Source organism: Natator depressus, chromosome 3 (assembly GCF_965152275.1).
Source record: "Natator depressus isolate rNatDep1 chromosome 3, rNatDep2.hap1, whole genome shotgun sequence".
In the NCBI taxonomy this organism is placed as follows: Eukaryota; Metazoa; Chordata; order Testudines; family Cheloniidae; genus Natator; species Natator depressus.
The window spans coordinates 12,000,915-12,026,691 of NC_134236.1; the positions used below are offsets into that span (position 1 = coordinate 12,000,915).

At 45.5% G+C, this 25,777-nt stretch overlaps 2 protein-coding genes across 2 annotated transcripts in view; both read left to right on the forward strand.

Moving 5' to 3' along the window:
* Positions 1-1,946: 1,946 nt before the first annotated feature.
* Positions 1,947-12,720, forward strand: LOC141983740 (gallinacin-9-like). Its single transcript, XM_074946766.1, has 3 exons — positions 1,947-2,004; positions 7,976-8,121; positions 12,679-12,720. The coding sequence occupies exons 1-3, from the start codon at positions 1,947-1,949 to the stop codon at positions 12,718-12,720; spliced, it is 246 nt and encodes an 81-aa protein (XP_074802867.1).
* Positions 12,721-21,569: 8,849 nt separating this feature from the next.
* MTMR9 (myotubularin related protein 9) overlaps positions 21,570-25,777 on the forward strand; it is a 31,894-nt gene continuing 27,686 nt past the window's right edge. The window contains exons 1-2 of the mRNA XM_074947428.1: positions 21,570-22,028; positions 24,966-25,074. Of these exons, the coding sequence (XP_074803529.1) occupies positions 21,844-22,028; positions 24,966-25,074 (294 nt within the window). The 5' untranslated portion in view covers positions 21,570-21,843. The remainder of the gene's footprint in view (positions 22,029-24,965; positions 25,075-25,777) is intronic.

The following is a 25,777-nucleotide window of genomic DNA, read 5'->3' on the forward strand; positions in this document are numbered from 1 at the left end:
CACTCCAGCCCTGCGATGTTCTGCTTCTTCTCACGGCTCGGCTCTCCAGCCAGGTCATGTGCAGTCCCACAAAACAACAATCCAATAAGCTTACATCAGGTCTTTGACCTGACTCTGGGCTCTGTGGTCCTTACACCACCTTCCTCAGTGGCTGGTAGGGGGACCCAGGCCCTCCCTCTATGCTTGGTTCTAGTCCAGGACCCTGTGGGCAAGCAGCTGTCAGCTGCCTCCCTGGACTACTTCATACCCAGTCTCTAGGCTCTTTTCTCCAGCAGCCCTCTTCTGGGCTCAATCCTCCAGAGGCTTTTTGCCCCTTCCCCGGGTTCTGCAAGGTTCTTGCCTGCTCTTCCTCAGAGCAACATCTCCCAGGGCCTTCTCCCTGGAGCCCCAACTCCCTGTCTGTTTCTTCCCAGGCTCTCTCTGTGTGTGTCCATCTCCGTCAAAGCCCCAACCCCAGAGCTGCCTCCGGGGCATCTGGCCTGTTTGTCAAGGGTCACCACAGTATCTCACTCCACTCTTGTCCTTTCCCAATGCCTCTCCTGGCCCTTTTCAAAAGCTCCCTTCTTGGGAGAGGATCCCAAGGCCAGGCCTAACCTCTACCTCCCTTCTCCTGCTCTGGAGTCAGTCCTTCCTTCATTAGTCACCCAGCTCCTCTCCAGCTGGGCCTAATCCTAAATTGGGCCTCGCCCACCCTGCAGGTGTAACTGGGTCACTAATTGCGCTCTAGCTCCAGTTAACTCTTTCTCTGCCGGTGTGGGTGGGTGGGATAAACACCCCCAGTGTTGCCAACTCTTGTGATTTCCCCCCCTAATTAAGAGGCTCTCAGCAGGGGCTGAGGCCAGTCTGATGATGATGCCAGATGCTCCAGCCCTCAGAGGAATTTAAGCCCAGCCTGTTGGGGAAAACCCCTCTCTCTTTGGCTGCCAGCCCCCACAGCCCTGCCTCCTGAAGCAGAACAACCAATCAGAGCTGCTGTAGGAAGAGCTCTTCTCCCCCTCTTCGCATAATGTGATGCCGATCTCACAGGATGAGAAAGGGGGAGGAGGGAGCTATAGAGCAGGGGGGCAAAACTGATGGGGGCTGGGGCATTGGGGGGTGCTGAACTGATGGGGGGGCTGCGGAGACAGGATTGCTTTGGGTGTCTGGGGGCAGAATTAACTGCTGGGCAGGGGACAGTTAGAGGTGGGGTGCGAGCTCCTGCCGCAGGGGCCAGAATCGCCTAACCCGTAAATTTGGGAGAATGGGCAGCTCTGTCAGACACCCACACTAAGGGTGGGCCCTGGGAAGTTCAAAAATCAAAAGGCAGAGGCAGCCCAAAACACCTTTCTAAACATATCTGGTTATTTGGGGAGGAGTCAATCTCTTGATTTTTGAGGATCTGGCTCATGGGTTTTGATCTCTTGAGGTTAGGCATACTGCGTCCCCTCGTGTGCAGGTACAGGTAAACTGGCAAAACTCTCGAATGCAGACAGACCCGTCGTTCTTTTGCATGTTGTTCATTATACATACGCCTGACAGTGATTCGTTGAATTGGGAACAAACTTGCTGCTTGTCACATCCTCTCTGAGCCAGATCTGAAGGAGGGAGATTTTCACCCCATCTTGCCCAGCTGCTGGGGCGGAGAGAATTGTGCATATTTCATGGGAGAAACATAATGGCAATGTGGAAGGGCCAAAAAAAAAAAAAAGAGAGACAGAGACATGAGTGCTGAATAATCAGGAAGTGCATATTATTGAGAGCAGATCCAGTGGGTCAGAGTGACCTGAACGGGGGTTGAGAAGCCAGCAACCTGTATTTGGGGAGTGACTAATTTATGCTCCTCCCCTTGTGCTCTGCTCTCTGGTAGGGGACTTTCTATAAGTATAGGGTCTTCTCACATATGCCATTCGGACAATTGCACACTCCATCTGTCTCGGTGCCTCTGACGGGCCAGCCCACCTTCAGCCATGGAGATCCTTTACATTCTGTTTGCTGTTCTCTTCTTGGTGTCCCTGGCGACTGCAGGTAAGACTGAAACAAGTAGGGGACTGCGTTATGCTTATAAGAAGCACACGGGATCTTTTTCAGGGGAAAAGGCAATACGCTGCATTTATTGAAGATACAACAGTTAGCATATGCATTCAAACACACACACATACACACACAGTCCCGCCAGTCGATGTTATAGTTGCCAGTCCAGAGTCCGGATCAATCTAGTGGCCAGCTAGGTTGATCACGGGCAGGTAGGAGCCGGGTTCTGTCAGTCGCGACACAATGCTCCGGGAAAGTCTTGACAGGACGAGCCAGGCCAGGCCCCCTGTTTATATAGTGATTTTCCTTCATTGGGACCAACGAGTTTTGCACCATCATGTTGTAATTAATTGTTGTTTGACGAGTGTTGTTTTCTTAAATTGTTTTTTGTTGTTGTTTTTGTTCTTTTATTAAGTCTCTCAGGGAGTTACCCCAGGCTGGTTTTGATCACAGCTATCTTGTCCCCATTGATAGGTGCCTGTCTCATTTTTAGAGTTGTCAATCTGCCCTCCCAAAACATTTCATGTTCAAGTGATGCTAAACTAAGAATTTGCATTTTAATACATTCTATGGCTAAGGCAGTTTTATTCCCTAATTCTATTTGTTGTTTATACAGCAGCTAGGAGGTGGTGTTTAGGCACCTCCACATATTCCATGTTGCTTTTAGGTTTCCCAGACTTATTTGTACCAAGTTCACAGCAGTATTTGCCTGCTCGTGAATGAGACTGTCTTGCAGTTGTGACAAGGAACTTAACTTATTTGTAAATACCTTCAGGTCTATAGTATTTATAATTCCTGCTTCAAAACCAATCCCTCCTAATGTGGTGTTTGCTACCTGAGGATGTTTCCCTGTTAACAGACGGGCATTCCTTGACCTCTGCCCTTTTGCAATAGTGGTTTTTGTAAATACAGCTAAAATGCTTATTCATTTTTTCTTTTGCTTAATGCAGTATTTTTTTGTAACACAATACACAACAATGCTAGCAATGAAACAAACAACACAAGACAAAACATAAAACACAAAACACATTTTTTGTCGCGATAGTAGATTTATGGTATTTTGGGTTGCTTTTCAGCTGGTACGAGCTTTTCCTGATTTTTTGAAAGACAAAAAGAATATGTTTCTACCCCTTTTGGGGTGGCAGATTATTGCTTAAAATATCCCTTTCTTTTACAAATACCCTTGCTGATTGCACGCAAAACGGACGAATTACCCCCATACTTTCCTGTGTTTTTGTTTTATAGGCAGGCCAGGTTTCAATGGCTTTTACTTTTTAAGGGTTTAGGGTGAATTATTCCATTGTTCAGTTATTAAATTTATGAGGTGGTGTACCTCAGGGTTTTTTTTTTAATACAACATACCAAGTTTGTAATTTTTTTTTTTTTGCTGTGCTAAGCTTTAAGTTTATTCACAGGTAATAGCTGAGAAGCATCATTACCATATGACCTTAAAGGTTCTTTCCAAAATTTATACACATTATACATTGTTACAGGGGTACTTATTAACATTAAGTTTATTTTAATGTTTAATATTAACATTAAATTTATTAAAAGTATTTTGTTATACCATGTTTTTTTATTTAGACAATTTATTTTTGTGGCCAGTGTGTTCAGTGTTCTTGAAAGTTTTGCATAGGCTTTTTAATCTATTTATATTTTGGGGGTTTTGGTGAATTAAAAGGTAGGGGTGTCATGCGTATAAGCAGACCCCTTTTCTACCTGTCTTCAGATTTTAGCACTGCATACACACACAAAAAAGTATATATATATTTTTCTACTTAGGGTTAACCTGTCCTTTTATGTTTAGGTTTGCCTTCTTTGTGCTGCCATTTATGGGCAGTTTTCTCCTTCCTCTATCACAGGGATCGGCAAACCTTTGGCACATGGCCCATCAGGGAAATCCGCTGGCGGGCTGGGATGGTTTGTTTACCAGCAGCGTCCGCAGGTTCGGCTGATCACAGCTCCCACTGGCTGTGGTTCGCTGTTCCAGGCCAATGGGGGCTGTGGGAAGCGGCAGCCCAGCACATCTCTCGGCCCGCGCCACTTTCCGCAGTCCCCATTGGCCTGGAACGGCAAACTGTGGCCAGTGGGAGCTGCGATCGGCTGAACCTGCGGACTCTGCAGGTAAACAAACCATCCCAGCCCGCCAGCGGATTTCCCTGATGGGCCACATGCCAAAGGTTGCCAATCCCTGCTCTATCAGTTAGGTAATTTGCATTAACACAGATGCTTTCTGGCTTGCTTTTGGATTTAAAGCCATCAGCAGATCAGAGACTCTGTCTTAAAAGGGACACAATTAACTTTCACCAGAGTTTTGATTTCTTTTTACTTTTAATTTTTGCTTTCAAAACACACAGCAATCCTAAAAAGAAAACACAACCTATTGTGGCTCCCTTTGGAGCCCTAATAGGATTTTAATTAAGTAGCATGGTATGTGTTCACATTTCTTTTACCCCTTCTTCAATATACATTGCACATGTTCTGGGGAAAATGCACATTTTTTTCATAGTTTAACTTCTATAACATTAGCCATATTAATTTTTACATAAGGTGTAACTGGGTTTTTTTTGTGCTTACAGAGTTTTTATGTACCCTTATTAAAGTGACAGTTTGATTACTTAGAGCCACCTTAAGACTCAGTGTTCCTAATGTTGCTTTTGTTTCGTTTTCATAGAATCATAGAATATCAGGGTTGGAAGGACCTCAGGAGGTCATCTAGTCCAACCCCCTGCTCAAAGCAGGACCAATCCCCAACTAAATCATCCCAGCCAGGGCTTTGTCAAGCCTGGCCTTAAAAATATCTAAGGAAGGAGATTCCACCCCCCACCCCCAGGTAACGCATTCCAGTGTTTCACCACCCTCCTAGTGAAAAAGTTTTTCCTGATATCCAACCTAAACCTCCCCCACTGCAACTTGAGACCATTACTCCTTGTTCTGTCATCAGCTACCACTGAGAACAGGTTTTGTGCACCTCACCCCTGCTGTTGCTCCAGAGGGGAACTGTTTTTTAAATTTTTAAATTTTTTTACTACAGCTTTTATTTTCTATTTTGTTACCAAAAAACAAATCCAGAATCTCTTTCCGTTCTTCTCGGTCTGACTGCCCTGCTGCAGCCACGACTTTCGTTTTCAGAAAGATACTGAACTTTATAAAGCATTGAGGTACCTTAAGGGTTAAATGCTAAATACCAAAGCCAAACGACACTAGTTACCTGTGTCTGGCAAAAAGTCTGTCAGTTTTACAACTTTGAATGAAAGATTCAAATGGATTTTAATGGTATTATTTAAAAATGAAATCAATTTATTTTAAACCTACAAAACAAGAGTTTTACAAACCAGGAGTGTTGGTTTAGGTCCTAAACACTCCACATCTTTACACAATATATTTATACACACAGATACATACATACTTTTTTGCTTAACAGCCCTTACACTGCTTTAATTTTTACACAGCTGTCCATAGATTACATTTGTATACATTTGGGGGCAGTTAAGTGCCAATAGAAACCCTTTATGTTCTTCTAGCAAATTTGACTAAATTGTCCATAGTCAAATTATTTAAATTTGATTGTTTTTTTGCCTGGATTATTTATAGACATTCCTTTGGGGAAAGGGCCTATTTTTCCTTCAGAATGGCTGCAAAGAAACCAAGAATTCTCTTTTTATAACACTTTTCCTTTTTAACATTTTTACCAGCGTTCAACTGCTTAATTCACTCCAGCCTCTGGAGAGTTAACTTCTCACTTTCTTTCCTTAAATCACTTGCTTATTTTCCAAAATGACACCTTCATCAACTCAGATTTCACCATTCCAAGTATTGTTCCAGGGATCTGAATTCCCCATGCATGTACTTACTCCTTCCCTTACTCCTGCCACTGTGCCCCTCAGGGCTCCCAACCTGTTTTCCAATCTCTTTATTTGTTGCCTGCCTGCTTGTCTGGGCCTGATCCTGCTTTCCTCACTGAACCACCCCTTCCATGGACACAGGCTTTGTTCCACTACCAATTTAGCAAGGAGGGTGGGCTCCTTAACTAGCCCCCACCCCTCCTGGTCCCTTTCCTTAAACATCTTTTTTTAAATTGTGAAATCACCACAATATTACTCACAAAAATACTACACTGCCTAAACACCTATATCCTTCAGAGTTTGGTTTAACAGAGCAAGATCTGTTTAAAAGGAGTAATTTCCTGTATGTGTGGCCATTTTTTCTGCCCTTTTTGAGCTATGTTCTCAGAAGACTCTTTTATTTTTATAACTTTTCCGTGCCCATGCTCGTGCTAGGACTTACACACCACAAAAAGTCTATACCCACTAAAAACTCTGCCTGACAGAGCAGGAGGGGGGAACGCTAAGCCCCCTACCTTTTGGGCTCGATCCTGCTACGGCTGAGGGTATATTCACCTGTGCAATTTTTCCCTGACAGACGGGTAGGAGCGAGGACTTGAACCCTCCCCCTTATGGCCCGGCACTTCTACGACTGAGGGTGTATATACCTAGACAGTTTGTACAAACAGTTTATATCTGTATAGTTTTCCCCAACAGACGAGTCAGAGAGAGGACTCTAATCCCCCCCCCCCCCCGCATTGTCTGGCACTTCTACGAACAGGGGTGTGCACACCTGAATGATCGATTCCTTTATGCGTATGGTATACCTTTTAGCAATATTTAGCAGTATGTTTAACAATCACAGTGCAGGTCTTCCCCCTTTCACAATTCTCCCCGAAAATATTATGCTTATAAGAAGCACACGGGATCCTTTTCAGGGGAAAAGGCAATACGCTGCATTTATTGAAGATACAACAAATGCATATGCATTCAATCAGACTATATACACACACACACACACACGCTGTCCCTCCAGTCGATCTTATAGTTACCAGTCCAGAGTCCGGATCAATCTAGTGGCCAACGAGGTTGATCACGGGTAGGTAGGAGCCGGGTTCTGTCAGTCATGGCACGATGCTCCGGGGAAGTCTTGGCAGGACAAACCCAAAGTTTCATGTTTCAGAGTAACAGCCGTGTTAGTCTGTATTCGCAAAAAGAAAAGGAGTACTTGTGGCACCTTAGAGACTAACCAATTTATTTGAGCATAAGCTTTCGTGAGCTACAGCTCGATGAAGTGAGCTGTAGCTCACGGAAGCTCATGCTCAAATAAATTGGTTAGTCTCTAAGGTGCCACAAGTACTCCTTTTCTTTTTCCAAAGTTTCATGTACATTATTATTTTATTATTCTTTATTTTTTATTTTAAATTATACAAAATACAAACATTAAATCCTACTACTACAACTGTAAACCATGACACGAGTGAGTATTAGGAAACTACGCTGATAAGGGTTACAGTTCCTGTCCCCAGTATTGGAATGAGATAGGAAATCCGGAGCATCAGGTTCCAGACATCGGGATTTGAAGGGAGTATGTGAATCTGGGGCCACAGTTACTGTGCTCAAGGTCTGTTACTGATGGCATGGGAGCAGCGGCACACAGGGTGAGTCAGTCTGCCTTCCTGCTAAGTGCAAGGAGAATGGGTAATTGGTAATGGGAGAGAGTGGATGATTCCCTTTTGCAGAACCTGGTGCATGAGTAAGAATGGAAAACCCATCCTGCTGCTATGCTTCTGCTCTACGTAGGTATCAAACACCTCTAAACCAAATCCCAGCATGCCTGGATTTTTGTGTTTAAATCTATCTTTGTTACTCATTTTATATGTCTTAGCTGGCTCCCACCATTACAGGGCCTCACAAACTTTAATTCATTGAGCCTTAGGCCCCCCAGGAGATAGGTAAGTGCTATTTTTCCCATTGTACAGCTAAGCTGCTAAAGCACAGAGAGGCTAAGTGATGTGCCCAAGACCACACAGGAAACATGTGGCAGTGCAGGGACTTGAACGTGGGTCTCGTAAGGCCCAGGTTAGCACCCTAAGTGCTGTACCATCCTTGGGGAATTAGATACTCTTTCCCTTTTGTAGGACACCGGCGGTTTCCAGACACCCAGTCTTGCATCAGACGTGATGGTTACTGTAAAGCAAAATGCACAAAGATTGATAGCCGGGATGAAGTGGAGCTGGGGACCTGCAGGAATGGAAGGCAGAAATGCTGCCGACCTAAGCGTCTGGTAAGGCAGTTACACCTGCTTCTCTCAGGTATGGACCTTGTCTGGTGTCCATCAAGCAGAACCGGAGGCTGTGGGACAGATCCTCCGCTGGGATAAATCGGCATAGCTTCACTGACTTCAGCGGATCCATGCCAGCACACATCAGTGGAGGCTCTGACGCTGTGTAACCTTTAGGAGGACAAGAATGATCACCAACCCCAAAATAATTCCCAATGTACATGTGGGAATGTAAGCATCGGGGAGTTCTATCTCTTATAATTTCTGGCATGATCAGGTTCTGTTCAAATCCTCACTGAGAAAAATCACAGTACCCATGGGGAGAGAAACAGATTGATACTAAAGGATAATGGCTTTCACTCTTTTCAGGTCCCCTCTTCCTTCCCATCCAGATCCCACTTCCTCAGCTGGTGTAAAGTTTTTGAAAGACATTCAGTTTTGACTTTAGGAACAGGGTATTTATTCAAATGTCTCCCTCTCCCTAAACCCTTCATATTCTGTTTCCCTTCTTGGATTGTGAGGTCTTCAAGGCAGAGACGTAGTTCTTGTTGGAACAGCACTAGGACAAAAGGTACCCAATCTTGACTGAGCCCTCCGGGCACTGTTATAATATAAATATTAAATAGTAACATCCACCTATTTTTGAGCGATCCAGTCACAGCAAAGGATCTATGCTAATAACAAGAGAACTGGAGCCGATGGGCATATTTAATTTTGGATATGCTTTGCCCTGCTGAGCCTTGATGTCAATGGAACTACACCCCTCGCTTGGTAAGCTGGGCCCCTTCAAACAAAATGTGTTTCAATACAGCCAAATGCAAGGTCACATATCTAGCAACAAACAACACAGGCCACAGCTACAAAACGGGGGACTGTATCCTGGAAAGCAGTGACCCTAAAGGATTTAGGGCATAGGAGACAAACAGCTCAACATCAGCTCCCACTGCAATGCTGTGGCAAAAAGGGTGATGCTGTCCTGGGATGTATAAACAGGGAAGCAGCGTGTAGGAGTAGGCAGGTGATGTTACCTCCAAATTGATGAGGCTAACACGGGAATACTGCGAGCAGTTCTGGTGTCCAGAATTAAATGTAAGCAGGGGCTGAATGAGCTCTCCCCTGACATCTAGTGATGAAGAGGGGGAAAGACTTCAGGAGCAGACCGTATTCGCATAGACACACCTACTCTGTCTTGGTTTTCAGCCCTTTTGCCAAAATGACCATTCTTGGCTGGTTTGGGGTTATAATTCACTTTGGCATTGAATGCAGGGGTAATGAAATGTTGTTATCCTTCTTGTGTGAGTAAAGGGCAGCAGAACTGTACTTAGCATGCCCTGATTGGGGGGGAGGGATCACCCTAAACTGAACCTCACTTGCTAACCAAGGGGTACAGATGCCAGATCCCCCTACATGTTATGAGGGATGGGGGTAAACATTTCTAGTTAGGGTGTGGCTGGTGTATAAAGAGTCCTAGGTACCATTTAACTTCTTTTACCTTACTGTTTAAAGAGAGAAGCGATTAGGCCCTATTAAGAGTCTGTATTTCTGTTTAGTGGTTATTAAAACTGAAATTGCTGCTGAGCAGGTCTAGAGGCTAAACCTTAGATCTGCTGTGGGGGTGGAATTGTAGCGAAAGCCATGCAGAGGCTGTGATAGTAGTGAGGTTCCCCGTGACCCAGTGAAATCGTTAAGAACTGGGCTAAGAGGAGGAACCTCAGAACCCAGAATTGCAGTGGCAGTGGGGACTGGCCAGCAGCAGCAGAGCAGTGGGGTGTGGTGGAGGGAGAGGGGAGAGGTGTGTTATAGGGACTTTTGTTCGGCCGACTTTCACACCACAAGGTGGGAAACTGAGGCGAAGGACATTGCCCAGTGTACTCTGGGGTGGGTGTCTACTTATGGTTTACATGCTTTTGAATCATTGTTGCAGTGTGTTCCCAAATTAATGTTGAGTTCCATCTTCCTTTTAATCACCGTTTCCTTTTGTTATAACCAGACTCAGTGCTTGTGAGAGGGGAAGTATTGCCTCTTAGAGGTGCCCTGGGGTGATGTTTAGTTTTCCCAGATTACTGGGTGGGAGTCCAACCTGGTTCTGTGTTGTATTGTTAAGAGGAGCCCCTAGATATTCAACCCAGCCCTTGTTGCTGTCAACAGCACCTGGCAGAAGGGTTACAGAAAAACTGAAGAAGGTGTAGAAAAGAGCCACAGAAACAATTCAAGGGCTTTAGGAAATGCTTTTCTGTGAGAGATGTAAAGAGCTCGATCTGTTTAGCTTATCAGAAAGAAGACTGGATGACCGTGTATAACTACTTTCCACGTGACTGGATGACAGTGTATAACTACCTTCACAGGGAGAAAATACCAGATACTAAAGGACTCTTTAATCTAGCAGAGAAAGGCAGAACAAGAACTAACAGTTGGAAGTTTACAGCCAAATTCAAACCGGAAATAAGACACAAGCGGGTGATTAACAACTGTAACAAACTACGAAAGGAAATGATGGATTCTCCATGTCTGGGACTCTTCAGATCAGGACTGGCGGCCTTTCTGGACATTATGCTTTAGCCCAACACAAGTAACTGGGTTCAATACAGGGGTAACTGGGTGGAATGTCATGGCCTGTGTTATGCAGGAGGTCAGACCAGATGAGTTAATGGCCCCTGCTGGCCTTAAAATCTATGAACCTATGATGCTACGAGGCATTTTTATGAGCTGAGGAGCTGGCCCCAGATGTGAAAATGTCACGTTCCTGGGGCCTTAAATATCCAAGTCATAGGCTGCCGCCTCTGCCAGCACTGTATAGGTGCCCTCTCTATAGCCATCCTCCTTATTAGGTTTAAGTTTCACTATGGCCTCCTGGATCGTATGTCCTGCCACACAGAATCAGATGACTCCACCTGTCCCTCACCAGTGTATTGAAGCCACAGTCTGTTCTAAGCAGACATGGATTTTGGGTGCTTCAGTGAGTGGGTGCCCTTCAGGTATGCCAGGCTGGACACACACGAACTCAGCCCTCTCCCCCACTACCCTTGATCCATCTCTTAGGAAAGTTATGGACATGCAGCCTGGATTTAGGTTTCAGAGTAGCTGCCATGTTAGTCTGTATCCACAAAAAGAAAAGGAGTACTTGTGGCACCTTAGAGACTAACAAATTTATTTGAACATGTTCAGATAAATTTGTTAGTCTCTAAGGTGCCACAAGTACTCCTTTTCTTTTAGCCTGTATTTAGTAACCACCTTTCCTGCTGATTACCATGGGAGTGGAGTTTCTTAGCCATTCTGAGGCCCATAATCCATATTTCAGTGAACCCCATTTCTTCCAGCACGTTGAAAGCCCTGGCCATGACTGACAATATAACACTTGACAATGAGCCCATCAGCTCTACTTTTGTGGCATTACACAACTAACGAATAAGATAAAAAAATGCACATCTGCTTACCTGCATAGATTCTAAGGCCAGAAGGGACCCTTATGATCATCTAATCTGGCCTCCTGCATAACGCAGGCCAGAGAACATTACCCAGTCATTTGTGCATCAAACCTGTAACCTCTGATTGAGCTGCGACATAAGTTTTTGAAAGACATTCAGTTTTGACTTTAGGAACAGGGTATTTATTCAAATGTCTCCCTCTCCCTAAACCCTTCATATTCTGTTTCCCTTCTTGGATTGTGAGGTCTTCAAGGCAGAGACGTAGTTCTTGTTGGAACAGCACTAGGACAAAAGGTACCCAATCTTGACTGAGCCCTCCGGGCACTGTTATAATATAAATATTAAATAGTAACATCCACCTATTTTTGAGCGATCCAGTCACAGCAAAGGATCTATGCTAATAACAAGAGAACTGGAGCCGATGGGCATATTTAATTTTGGATATGCTTTGCCCTGCTGAGCCTCGCTGGGGAGAAGCCCAGAGGACAACCCAAGTTTTGCATTAACGTTTAGATCTTCCCTTTGTCTCTTGGACATAATTCATTGGGAGTCTCTCAGGTTCATAGTGGCCAAGGCAGGAGCCCACCTTTATAACATCTCCCTTACAGAGGAGGACAGAAAGAGAAGAGATTTCTCTATTTGGGCTGTCAATCATCACTCATTGATACTTAAGACCCTGCAAACCTACCTCAGGTCTCGCTAACCCAGGACCTGCTCCAAATATTTACTGTACACTCTTGTTAATTCATTAGGCCCACAACTGCTGTCTTTCTGTTTGTAACTAATTTGCAAGTTGTCAAATTCTTTCTGAGCTGGATAGGAAGGAGGGAGAATTCCCCATGCACACCAGAATGCTGAAGCTGGGTGAACTGTGCAAATGCCACATGAGAGGGCTAATAATACAGTGGGAGGGCCAGTGAACCACAGTGAGGAAGTACCCGGGAGCTGAGTATTGTTGTGAGCAGATGCACTGGGGACAAGTGACAACAAAGGCTGTGTGAGCAGCAAGCAGTGTGCATGGATCAATTAATGTATGTTCCTCCTCATATCCTGCTCTCTCTCAGGAAACTCTGTGTAAATGCAGAATCTTATTACCTTCATCGCATAATGATCTCACTCTGACTCTGTTTCTTAGCTCTCCAACTACACTGGGATCCTAGCCAACCTTCAGCCATGAAGATCCTCTACACTTTGCTGTTGTCTTCTTAGATTCCATGGCTACTCCAGGTAAGAGGTGGGACTGTAAATGGGGATACTGGCGGTGTTAGGAAGAGAATTAGCAGTCTCATTAGGGACTGAATTGTATCCCCAGACAGGATTAGGGGGCTTTTCAACACTGTTCATTAAATATCATTCAGGTTATGGGATTCTGGCATAAGGAAGATTCTCACTTCTACATTCTGAGACCTGTGGAGTGAGTTGTGAACATCAGAGCAACCACTAAGGGGTATAGAGCAAGGAGGTATGAGTCTGTGTAAACAGGAAATCAAGACGGTCTTTCTCAAGTTTCCTTCCCCACTCTGAACTCTAAGGTACAGATGTGGGGACCTGCATGAAAGACCCCCTAAGCTTACTCTTACAAGCTTAGGTTCAAAACTTCCCCAAGGTACAAACTTTGCCTTGTCCTTGAACCCTATGCTGCCACCACCAAGCGTGTTAAACAAAGAACAGGGAAAGAGCTCACTTGGAGACGTCTCCCCCCAAAATATCCCCCCAAGCCCTACACCCCCTTTCCTGGAGAAGGTTTGATAAAAATCCTCAGCAATTTGTACAGGTGAACACAGACCCAAATCCTTGGATCTTAAGAACAGTGAAAAATCAATCAGGTTCTTAAAAGAAGAATTTTAATTAAAGAAAAGGTAAAAGAATCACCTCTGTAAAATCAGGATGGTAAATACCTTACAGGGTAATCAGATTCAAAACATAGAGAATCCCTCTAGGCAAAACGCTAAGTTACAAAAAGACGCAAAAGCAGGAATATACATTCCCTCCAGCACAGCTTATTTTACCAGCCATTAAACAAAAGGAAATCTAACGCATTTCTAGCTAGATTACTTACTAACTTTACAGAAGTTCTGAGTCTGCATTCCTGATCTGTTCCCGGCAAAAGCATCACTCAGACAGACAGACCCTTTGTTTTCCCCCCTTCAGCTTTGAAAGTATCTTGTCTCCTCATTGGTCATTTTGGTCAGGTGCCAGCGAGGTTATCTTAGCTTCTTAATCCTTTACAGGTGAAAGGGTTCTGCCTCTGGCCAGGAGGGATTTTATAGCACTGTGTACAGAAAGGTGGTTACCCTTCCCTTTATTTTTATGACAGTCTTGCATTCAGTCCCAAGCACATTGTGCTGGGTCTTTGTTTTCTCTGCAAGACCCACCAACTCCCCAAACACCATCACTCAGATAGCTAACTATTAAAGCAGGACACCCTGCACTGCATACGTTGGCTCTGCGTGGGCTCCCATTTTGAGACAAAAGTCTGTTGTCTCCTAGTCGATCTTTCCCTCGTTATACAACTGTCTGAATTCCGCACCAAAATAAGAACTATATAATGGGTCGTAGAGTTTAGGATGCCTTACTCTGTTCCCAAACAATGACAGAGATGAGTGTGCTCCACTTTATCTCGGAGGGTATGGCATCCATAAAAGAATATGACAGAGTGAAAAATTGTTTGCTGTTTTAAAGGCAGTAGACACATAATAGACCTTGGAACCTTGGGGAGCTCTGCCGTTAGTTTTTCTTCACAACTGTTTTGGGGGGAGGCCATGGATGGGTCTAAGCTGAGCAACGTGCCTTGGACGGTAGTCCAGAGGTGACTGCCAGAGAGGAAGAGAAATGCAAGAGATCAAGAGTTTGGATGTGATGACTTCTGCCCTAGAAGGGCTTGCCAGGGAGAAGTCCCCTGAATTAGACACACTGCCCCATGCCATAGATATTTTATAAACTTGGCAGATCCCGCATTGGCCATAGATTCTTCTATGGAACGTGTCAGGGACAGGGAGAGGTGAGGAGGGGTGGGGAGTGGAGGGTGGGGCTGGAGTGCATAACACTCTTGCTGGAATGATGGAACAGCTCCTATGGTACCAGACCATCTGTCGTATCTTAGTGTAAACAGGAGAATAGGCCCGCTATTGCAGGTACTCTCCTGGCTTGTACACTACCCCGGTGAAATGGGCTAGCAAAAGGATCTTAGTCCTCACTCCCACTTCCTTTACCCAGAGGCCTGCCGGACCTTGAGGACTCCCCTTCCACTCTCCTGTTTGGCGGAGTCCTCGTAACCCTGACAAGGCTTGGGTCCCTGCTGAAACAATTAAAAACAGAACTGTAAATCACCTAGAGGAACATGTTATGTTGGGGAGAAACTAGCACAACTACTGCAAGGGAACAGTGTGCTTCACTAATCGATTAGGATCCTTTACAAACATCTATAAAATAGTGAACAAAAAAGAATGGGATAACTTAGTTTATTTAGACAAACTAAGTACTCTTAGAGTGAGAAGAAGTGCCTCAGTAACTGGCTAAGAGACAGGAAACAAAGAACATAGGAATAAAATGGTCCACTTTCAATAAAGAAAAAGGCTAACAGTGCAGGGCCCAGAGGTTCTGTTAGAGGACTGCTGTTTTAATGGTCCATGAATAAATGTAGAAGGTTAGACCCATCAGAGTCTTGCTCTTTCACTTGAAACCTTCAGTAAAGTTTTGACATTCCAGCTAGCTACTATTCACCCCTTGGATAGTCAGTGGGAGGGATCTGGGTGGATGGAGCCTGCCAAGACCTCCTGGGATAGATCCTCGTCTGCTGTAAATTGTCACAGCTCCATCTACCTTAATGGAGCTATGATAACTTATACCAGCTGAGGATCTGCTTATGTAACCCTTGAAAGCCATAAAAGACCTTCCCCCTTGTAGAGATACCAGCCTTCACAAAGGAAAGCAGGTCAGTGTCATAGTGGGCAGGTTCTTTGTCAGGCAGGCAAGTGCCTTTTTGTCCCCTATTGAGATGGGATTCATATTTGGGTTGGAAAATGAGCTGTCTTCAGTGTCCTTATTTTCTAGTGATACTTACGGCCATCGAAAGCAAATCTGGGCCTATAGTAGATGTCCTAGGGCAAATTTGCGCCCAGCTTTAACCAAGCCTCTGTTTGTGCACCTGAAGTTTTGTTGCTGCTCTTGGACAGCTAAGCCAGTGCACCTGCAAATCTGGTATTCAGATGTCCAAATGACCTCCCCTGCCAGTAGTGACAATTGTGAGCATGCAGCTACACCCACAGTAACTTGCCCTTATGATAAGCACATAACCAGAGACCAATATTTGAAAACCTCGTTCCCTGCATACCAACAATGAATGAGCAACTTCTCTTGTGTGCATGTTTCTTGGTTGATCTGTTACAAAAATTCCTGTTTTCCTGTGGTTTTGTGCCTACACCAATAACCTCAAACTGTTTCTCTTGCGCAGGAGATGAGCACCCTTGAATACACACGTCACTGCAGCCATCCTGGTGGTAACTATAAGTGGGCCCATACTCGGAGTGAATTCATTGTTGAAACTTCTGAGAGGAAGAGATGCTGTTTGGATATGCTGTCTGGCCCTAATCAGAGCTGAAGAAAGGCAAAGAAGATGGCCGTGATCAATAAAATAGCCGTTTCTCTCTTTTTTCAATCTAGTGGTCAGTCCTCTTTTAAAAGACCCTCTTTGGTCTCTACATGTCCTCGGTGTTTTGTTCTTTTCCAAAGAAAAGCATAAGATTTGGAGTAAGGATTTCTGGGTTTCTAATAGGTTAATAAGAACTGCTATTCTGGATCAGACCACTGCTCCCTCTACTCAGTATCCTGATACTGACAGCGGCTTCAGACGTGTGAGCTACATCCTAGTGGATGCCAGTGGTGTAACTCGCCTTAAGGGGAAGGTTCCTCTTTACCTCTGTCAGTTTGAAGTTTGCTTCTGTGCTGGAGCATGAGGGTTTATATCCCTTTTAATTTTTAAAAGAATCTTACCTAATGTAAATGCTGGAAATCTGCATTATCCATATCAATATGAAGATCCACCGAGGATATAAATTGTTACAGTCCCCAGCCACAGAGCGTTAGCAGCTTATGGTTTTTGCTCTGGAGCTCCTTGTTCAGTCCCCAGTGTGTTGATCAACATCGTGGATGTCACGTAAATGGGGACTTGTCTGGGATTCGAATCACTGTGGGCCTCAGACACTCAGGACGAGCTTCCTTTGAGCAGAGGAAGGATGTAACCCACTGGGAAGTGTGTGTTACAGGTCATTACCTTGCATTGTAGGCATTAAACTTCATCTGCTCTTGCGTTGCCCGTTCATCTAGCTTTGTTAGGTCCCTCTGAAGTTCTTCACTGCCTCTCTGGTCTGGACTAACCTAAATCTGTAATTTCAAAATGTTGCCACCAAGCCCCCACCTACGTATCAGTAATAAACATGTTAAACACCTTCCCTGGTATGGAACCTTGAAGCACCCTGCTGTTAATCTTTTGCCAAGATGAAAATTCGTTCTACTCTTTCATTTATGTGTATTAGCCAATTTCTGAGCCATGACAATGCTTTGCTTCTTGGACCCTTACTCCTTAGTTCCCTTAGTAGCTTCTTGTGAAGGACTTTGTCAAAGGCCTTTTGAAAGTCTAAAATAGCCAGCTCGTTCACCTTTATACCCTATTTTATTAAAACTGTTCAAAGAATTCTAAAATTACTGAGCATGATTTTCCTTTGCAGAAGCAGTGCTGGTTAGACCCTTGCATATCACGGTCTTCTAGACCAGCAGTTCTCAAACTGTGGGTCAGGACCCCAAAGTGAGTCACAACCCCATTTTAATGGGGTCACCAGGGCTGGCGTTACATTTGCTGGGGCCCGGGACTGAAGCCCGAGCTCCACTGCCTGGGGCTGAAGCCCCAGGGCTTTGGCCCCCCTGCCCGGAGCAGAGGGACTCAGGCTTCAACCTCCTCCTTTCTGGGGTCATGTAGTAATTTTTGTTGTCAGAAGGGCGTCACACCACAATGAAGTTTGAGAACCCCTGAACTAGGTGTTTCATAATCCTACTTTTAATGATCATTGCAAGCAATTTAGCAGGTACAGAAGTAAAGCTTACTGGTCTCCAATTTCCTTACAACATACCCTCTAGTTCTCCAGAATGGTAGGTAAATCGAATGAGATTGCACATTTGTGGTGGCAGCTCTGCCACTTCATTCTTAACCTCCTTCAGGAATCTTGGACATATCCACCTGGGCCTGGAGACCTGTTGCTGCTTATCGGATTTGTTTCAGAACCTCCCTTTTAGCCAGCTCAACAACTGACAGTATCTTATTATGAGAAAAGAGTAGGGTTAGAGTAGTTACCTCCCCAACATCTTCTGTGGTGAACAAAACTGATCCAAGGTAATAATGTAGTGTCACTTTAAGATCTTGTCCTTTTCCACTCCGGCAGCCCTGTGGTGCTACCAATTCTCTTGCAGGCATCAGCTTCTGATGTGCATATTTGGCTATTTGCTCTTCAGATTTCCTCCTAGTGCTTTGAATTTCCATCTTCCTTTTTACTGGTTAAAGTTCATGTTCCTGTCTATATGGCTTCACCTGGGCTGGGTTTCCATTGTTCTAAAGGACACCCTTTGGCTCCAACAGCCTTTGGGACCACACTATTCAACCCCCTTGCCTCCCTACTTGCCTCTCTTGTGCATGCCTTCTGGGACACCATTTAGGTATGTATGGTTGCTCCATGAAGAGTCTAAAAATGTTAATTCCCTTCTGTGTGACTTCAGAGATTTTTTGTGTTGTACAAATAGAACTATTGCTACTCTGTAGAATTTATGACAGATTCCAGGGGAGGGATGGAGGTTAAGAAAATGTTGCCAAGTAATTCTGTGTATTTTACCTGTTGGGAAAGAGAAATAGAGATGTATGCTGGTGTAATTAAGCAGAATTTTGCCCACTGTGGACAGGGCTGGATTTAGGGGCAGGCGTCCGCTTGGGGTGCCAGGCTGGGTGGGGGTGGAGGAGGGGGTCGCGTCAGGCTCGGGTTGCTGTTTTTGTTGTTAGCGACAAAAGGGAAAATAGAATGTTTGAAGTAAAATGTTTTAGGTATTCCATATGTGGATTCATTTTTCACTAACCTCCTAGAATGTTCTGGACCTTTGTAGAATCTCATGGAACCTTCCAGACTTTCTGAGAATTACATTTTCCTTGAACCTCCTAGAATCGTGTCAGCCATGCCCTCACAGGTATATCTGCAGACACCTATTGTAACACTATTTAATACTGGTGGTGCACAGTTCAATTTCGTCATGTTAGTACATTTCAGTTATTCTTAAAATTTTATAAATTATATCAATTTAATCTATATAAATTATAAATCTATAATGATCTAAAAAGTTTCTATTATGGTAAGAGGAAACACATTTTTTCCTTTGCTTATATATGGCATGAATAAATACAGATTTACAGAGCCTAGTGTAACCCACACACCTTCTGAGTGTGGTGTTATGTCCCATCTAGTGGCACCGAGACCACTTAGAGAGAGAGAGATAAATTGAGCCTGTTGGCTTTTAGCTCATGCGGTAGCGGCTCATGCACTAAGCTCCAGAGGTCCCTGGTTACACTAGCATTCAAATGTATCATCTTATACAATAGGGATAAATCATGCATGAAAATTATGCATCAAAGTAATGAAATGGGCTACAAATGCAATAAAAATAAGGTATTCAAACATTTAACAAATGAAGGAGGGACAAACCGAAGATGCTCCTTGCTTAGGGCCCCATTTGATCTAGGGCCAGCCCTGACGGTAGATGAGCTGATGGAAGATCAATATCAGGTGTATGCCTCTGTGACTATAATCAACATTTCTATCTTCCTTCATTCTGCTCACAAATAAACACCACAAATAAACATCCTGGGAACTGTCAGGATGCGATGACAGTGCTGAAAGGAAAGTTGGCTCTTGCAAGAATAGGCTGTTGAGATGCTGCCAGCCTCTCTCACCAAAGTGAGGGTGGAAGGAACAATAGGAGACGGTTGGGGATCAACATGCTGTTGTGTTTGTTTGTTTAATGGGAAGTTCTGCTTCTGTTCTCAATAAGACCTGAGACCTTTGTCCAGTCTGTTTCTTCCAGTCTTCTTTAGGAGACTGGTGTCCTATAGCAGAGATATAAGTCTGCGTCAAGACAGCTTTTAACCCTCTACAGAGGTAATAATAACCCCTATTTCCCATTTTACCACTGGGGAAACTGGGGCACAAGTAAGTGAAGGGCCTTGCCCCACCTCAAACCAAGTTAGTGCCAGACCCACCCCCTGAACTCCTCCTCTTCAGCCCTTCCCTACTCCTGAACGCCTCATCCTTCAGCCTCTCTCCCTGCCCTTCAGCCAATCCCACCCCTGAGTTCCACCCCTTCAGCCCCTCCCCCAGAGCACCTCATCCTTCAGCCCCTCCTCTTCCTTTCAGCCAATCCCACCCCTGAGCTCCACCCCTTCAGCCCCTTCCCCCGAGCACCTCATCCTTCAGCCCCTCCTCTTCCTTTCAGCCAATCCCACCCCTGAGCTCCACCCCTTCAGCCCCTTCCCCCGAGCACCTCATCCTTGAGCCCCTCCCCTTCCCTTCAGCCAATCCCATCCCTGAGCTCCACCCCTTCAGCCCCTCCCCCTGAGCACCTCATCCTTGAGCCCCTCCCCTTCCCTTCAGCCAATCCCACCCCTGAGCTCCACCCCTTCAGCCCCTCCCCCTGAGCACCTCATCCTTCAGTCCCTCTCCCTTTCCTTCAGCTCCCCCCTTTTGGCTCCTCCCCCATGAGCTCCTCCCCTTCAGCCAATCCCACCCCTGAGCTCCTCCCCTTCAGCCCCTCCCCCCGAGCACCTCATCCCTCTCCCTTTCCTTCAGCTCCCCCCTTTGGCTCCTCCCCCTTCAGCCAATCCCATCCCTGAGCTCCTCTTCAGCCCCTCCCCCACGAGCTCCTCCCCCTTGGCCTCGCCCCCATGAGCTCCTTCGTTTTTAGCCCCTCCCATGAGTTCCTCCCCCTTCAGCCAATCCCACTGCTGAGCTCCACGCCTTCAGCCTCTCCCTCCTTCCCCTTCAGCCCCGCCCCCTTGGCCCCGCCCCAAGAGCTCCTCCCCCTTGGCCCCACCCATGGGCTCCTCCCTCTTCGGCCCCGCCCCCTCCCCTTCAGCCAATCCCAAGCCTGAGCTCTGCTCCTTCAGCTCCTTCCTCCTGCCCCTGCAGCCCCTCCTCAGCTCCCCGCCCCAAGTGCATGCTCTTTCCCAGTCTCGCCCTCGTTCCCCCAGCCCCTCACTCCCTCCATTGCCCTGCACCCCGCCCGCACGGACCCTCGGTCCCGCCGCTCTCTTTACTCTCCCCGGCCCCCGCCCTCCTCCCGTGGGGTTACAGCAGCCCCCGCTCCCCGTGGCCCTGAAGTAGCGTACGGCAGGCCGCTTTGGAGGCGGAACCGATGTGCTGGGCTGCGTGGGGGCGCGCAGCGTCGTTTCTGTAGGGAACTACTTCCGGTAGGGGCAGGCGCTCGGCCGGGCCGGGTGTCTGTCCCTCTTCCGCCCTCACCAGCGGGAGGTGGCCGGGGATTGGTCCTGTGAGGGCACGTGGGGTCCAGCCCCCCCCCCCCCTTCTGTGTCCCACCATCCGGGGTATGGGCCATGAAGACGGGGCTTCCTTCCTGCTGTTGTTACTGCCGCGGAGCCGGCCGGTCGGGGCGGGGCTGCAGCCGGGCCAGGCTCCCCGTTCCCAGGGCGGGGCTGCAGCGTCCCGCAGGGGGCCTCGCCTACTGGGAGCTGTGAGAGCAACTCCCCCCTCCCCCCAGCCCCAAGGAGCTGGGGTTGTGACTCCCCTCCACCCAGCGTGTTAGGGACCCCCCCCCAGCAGGGGTCGTGCCTGCCCCCCCCCCTCCCCGGAGCTGCCCTGGGAGCTGGGACCCATTGTGACACCCTCCCCCCGCCCCCTCCCCTGGGGATCCTGTTCCCCCTCCCTCCACAGAGAGGTGGGATTGTGACACCCCCTCCCTCCCCTCCCCCCCACCTCCTCCCTGGAGACCCCCCCTCAGGAGTGAGGCACGTGACTCCCTCACTCCTAAGGTGGGAGCTGGGAATCGCCCCTTCAGTTATGACCCTCCCCAACCCTTTGGCTCCCTGGTAGCGGCTGGCACCAGCAATTGTGGAAGATCCCTGGGATTGCGTGGATCCCCGTTTTGGCCCCAAACAGGAGGTACTGGTGCTGCTGAGAGTTGGGCTTTCTCCCCCCACCCCCCAGCTAGTTAGTTACCAGGGTCATTCCCTGGCCTATACCAACCTCAGAGAAACATGGAGTTTGCAGAGCTAATCAAGACACCGCGAGCAGATAATGTGGTCCTGCACCGTCCCTTCTACCCAGCAGTGGAAGGGACACTATGCTTGACTGGCCATCACCTCATCCTCTCATCTCGGCGCCAGGACAATGCTGAGGAGCTGTGGCTGCTGCACTCAAACATTGACTCTATTGAAAAAAGGTATTTTTCCTCTTCTTTGCCCCCATCTAATTCCCCCTCTTCATAAGGGATGGGAAGAAGCACTGTGAAGAATTGGGTGGCAGGAATCCAAGGGTTTAGCTCTAGGTTTGGAAGAGAGTGCAGCCCAATGATTAAAATAGAGGACTGAGCACCAGGATAGCTGCATTCTAGTCCTATTTGAGACATTGGTTGAGTTACTTCACTTCTGTCTTGGTTTTCCTCTTCTGGAAAATGAGGGTGATAATTGCTGACCTTCCTGGGATGACTGACGTTTGCAAAGTGCATGAATGAAAGGGGCTACAGTTCAATAATATTTAGCTTCTGTACAATGCTTTCCATCTGTGGATCTCAAAGCATTTTAGAAAGGCTGTAAGCATCAAGTAAAACAATTTGACCAAGGTGCACAGCAAGGCCAAAGGCAGAGCCAGGAATAGAACCCATATCTTTGGAGACCCTGTCCAGTACTGTCTGCATGAGGCCACACTGCCATACATGGACCAGTGCAATGGTACTATGCCTACATCTCTCTCATCGTGTGGCTTGATAAAGTTGGGGAATGTTGGCTACTTCAGTATAGACTCCATCACTGAGCCATTCCATCCCATTCCACCTGATCCATTTAGAGATTACCTCTTAAATATCCTTGTTCCCTGCTGGAGAAGGAAGAAAAACAGGGATTACAACATATGCCGTTCTGTAGGGTTTGGTAAATAGTCCCAGCCATGCATTCCTTTAGTTCACATATAGTGATGACCCTAAGACAAACCAATGTGCCAGTAGAGCAGACTTACAAAATTCCGTCCTCCCGCCTTGCTGATGTGAATATCTCTTTGATGACCAAGTAAAATCCAGTATTTTGTATTGTGATAAGGATGGGTGAGAGATGTTTGTACTTGGGCTGGTAGTTTTTCATACTCTTTTTGTGGCATGAGCGCCAAAGCTGCTGCTTTTTTTTTTTTGTGTGTTGGCTTTTTGTGTTTCATGAGCAACTCTCTTTAAGCGTATGCCTATTGGTCTCATTGTGGAGAAGAGCCGTCTTTAATGACACTGGTGATGTCTCTCTGCATACTGAGCATTCCTGAAGCATACTGAGGAAAAACAGCCCCACTAGTATATTAACTGTTACTACAGGAAGTTATGAAATAGCAGTGCAGGAGGGCATACAGATACATGTATTGGATCATCACTGAAATTGGACAGCTGTTCCATCCATTTATCCCAGTGCTAGCAATTCTTCAGTGCTGGAGAAACAGTCATGACTACTGAGTGAAGAAAATATTTTTTTTTAGCTGAAATAATGGCTTAGAAGAAATAATTCTGAAACCAAATTACTGAATTTTGTCTGGTTTGGTTACAATTCAGCGTTTATATAGTGAGGGGGTGTTGGCCAAAAACCTATTACTCATCCCACACAGACAGCTGTACTGTATCCAGGCAACTACAGCTGTACTACCTGTGCTGCTTACTATGGCCTGCATTTCATCAAGGACCACTTTGTGCTGTCAACAAATGGCACCCGCCGTGAACTGTGAGGATAAAACAGAAAGGCATGCCAAAACAAAACTGGCCCGGTTTGACTATCCATCTGACTGTATTATAGTTGATATTTCTGTACCACCTGTCTTCTAAAAATCTATCATCTTTGTAAACATTGCTTACGGACTGCTTCCCAAGCTATCTGAGGAAGATACCCACTATATGCTCATTTTACAGATGGGGAAACCGAGGAATAGAAGTGAAGTCAGGTGATCAAAGCCACACCCAGCTGGGTAGAACTCTAGTAGTAGAACCCCAGAGTTGTGATTCCCAGGCTCTCACTAACCCAAGCTACCAAATCTACCCAGACCACTTACATTGAGTCCCACGTATATAACTCTCTCTACTCTCAAAAAGAAGAGGAGGACTTGTGGCACCTTAGAGACTAACCAGTTTATTTGAGCACAGGCTTTCGTGAGCTACAGCACAACTGAGCTCCTTGTCTGTCTTGCTAAACCCTGTCAACTTCTGCTAACACCCTCATGCTCTGTGAGATATTTGAATATTTATTTCCCTGCTCTTATTTTCCTACTCACTTCCATCCTTTGTATTTTTAACAGCAATAGGGTTTTTTTTGCTAGTTAACATGAAGGAAACAAACCCTTTATTTATTCAAAATGTACACTTCTTTCTGCTGCATAAGGAACACCTGAGGCATTTTTAATAGGAACCTTTTTCTGCATGTTTTTACATTAAATATTAAGGGCTTGTGTACATCTTTTTCCTGGAAGACTCTGAGGACTGGAGATGTCTACAGTTATGACTTTGTAGATGTTAAGCAAGTGAAACCTGTTTAATTGAGCGGGAAAGTAGTTTTTAGTCAGAGTGAAACATTTTTGTCTTTTTAGTTAACCTTTATGAACTCAAATGTATATTAAAAAAAAATCTGTTAGATTCAACACTTCTGTGCATTCAGTTAGTGGATCAGAGAGCTCCCAGTCTGTATCTTCTAGGAACATCAGGAAATCTCATACTTGAAATACCTGAGATGTGGGGGTTGTTTGTTTTCTAAACATTAGAAATCAGGAAGAAAGCCTTTAACCCTCTATCCCCCTCAACACATACATATCCGCGCACCACCATCAGAAGCAAAAAAAGGGCACACCCATTTTTTTTTCCAGGCAACCAATACTTACTTTCTCTTTTATAGAGGCACATGGGGAAGAGATTCGTACCTTAAAGCGTTAGCAAGTAACATAGTTACGTAAGAACATATCTTTCTGAAAGATTTGAATAGCACATCTTTTCTAAAAGAATGTAGAGCAGATAAAGCCCCAACAAGTAGTAGTTTATTTTGCATGTATGCGCTGCTGGAAGACCTGTGTATATTTATCTAGGAATTTGGACATCCATAGAGGCTATTTCTCTTCATAGTTCAACAGACTGTATCTTTCACTGCAGGTTTGTTGGCTCATTAGGCACCATCATTATAAAATGCAAAGATCTGAGGATTATTCAACTGGATATACCCGGAATGGAGGAGTGTTTGAACATTGCTAGCTCTATTGAGGTAAGAGCTTTTAATATTTACTCATAGTAATAAATGACACTTCCATAACACTTATATTTTCAAAGCATTGTTCAGACTTTAACTACGAACAGCTATTCAAAGAAATTGAAGAAGGGGCTGGCAGAATGTGGGTTTCTAGTAGGGTAAAAACTAAGCTTTAATTTTAAGTTACTGAGAAAGATCTTGATAGTCATGTTTATCAGATGATAGAAGCAGCCCAGGTGAGGGAGTTCTTATTAGGGAACCTGTATGGCCCCCAAATCAATCACATAACTGAACCCAGTGGACATTATAGTAATACAGTAAATCCTTATTGCCACGTAGAGTGCTTCAGACTGTTTTAGGAGGTGAACAGAGAGCATAAAACCACTCATTTGGGTTGGAAGAGTAATTGTATGAAGTATGTTTGGTTTTTTTCACACTACTAGCAAAAATATAGTTCCCCTTTTTAATTAAACCTCTGACCAGAGTGTTTGGTTTTTCCCAAACATGACAGAACTGTGCTCGTACATGAAAATAAGAAAGTGAAGCTGGCTATTCTAGTTTTATTTGTCTAAGCTAAGTAACAGGCAAAGAATAAGTAGCATAACTAAATGCTTTTACTAAGACGAGTGAATGTTATTTAAAACGAGTTCCCTTGACTGTGCTCCTGTTTAATGAGTCTCTTGTTTCCATACTTCTGTTGTACCGTTTTGCAAATGTT

Excerpts from the sequence above, each read along its gene's own strand:
- LOC141983740 (XM_074946766.1), top strand. The coding sequence starts at position 1,947 with ATGGAGATCCTTTACATTCTGTTTGCTGTTCTCTTCTTGGTGTCCCTG. Across the intron at positions 2,005-7,975 it reads GGTGTCCCTGGCGACTGCAG|GACACCGGCGGTTTCCAGAC; the intron begins GTAAGACTGAAA and ends TCCCTTTTGTAG. Across the intron at positions 8,122-12,678 it reads GCTGCCGACCTAAGCGTCTG|CTCTCCAACTACACTGGGAT; the intron begins GTAAGGCAGTTA and ends TCTGTTTCTTAG.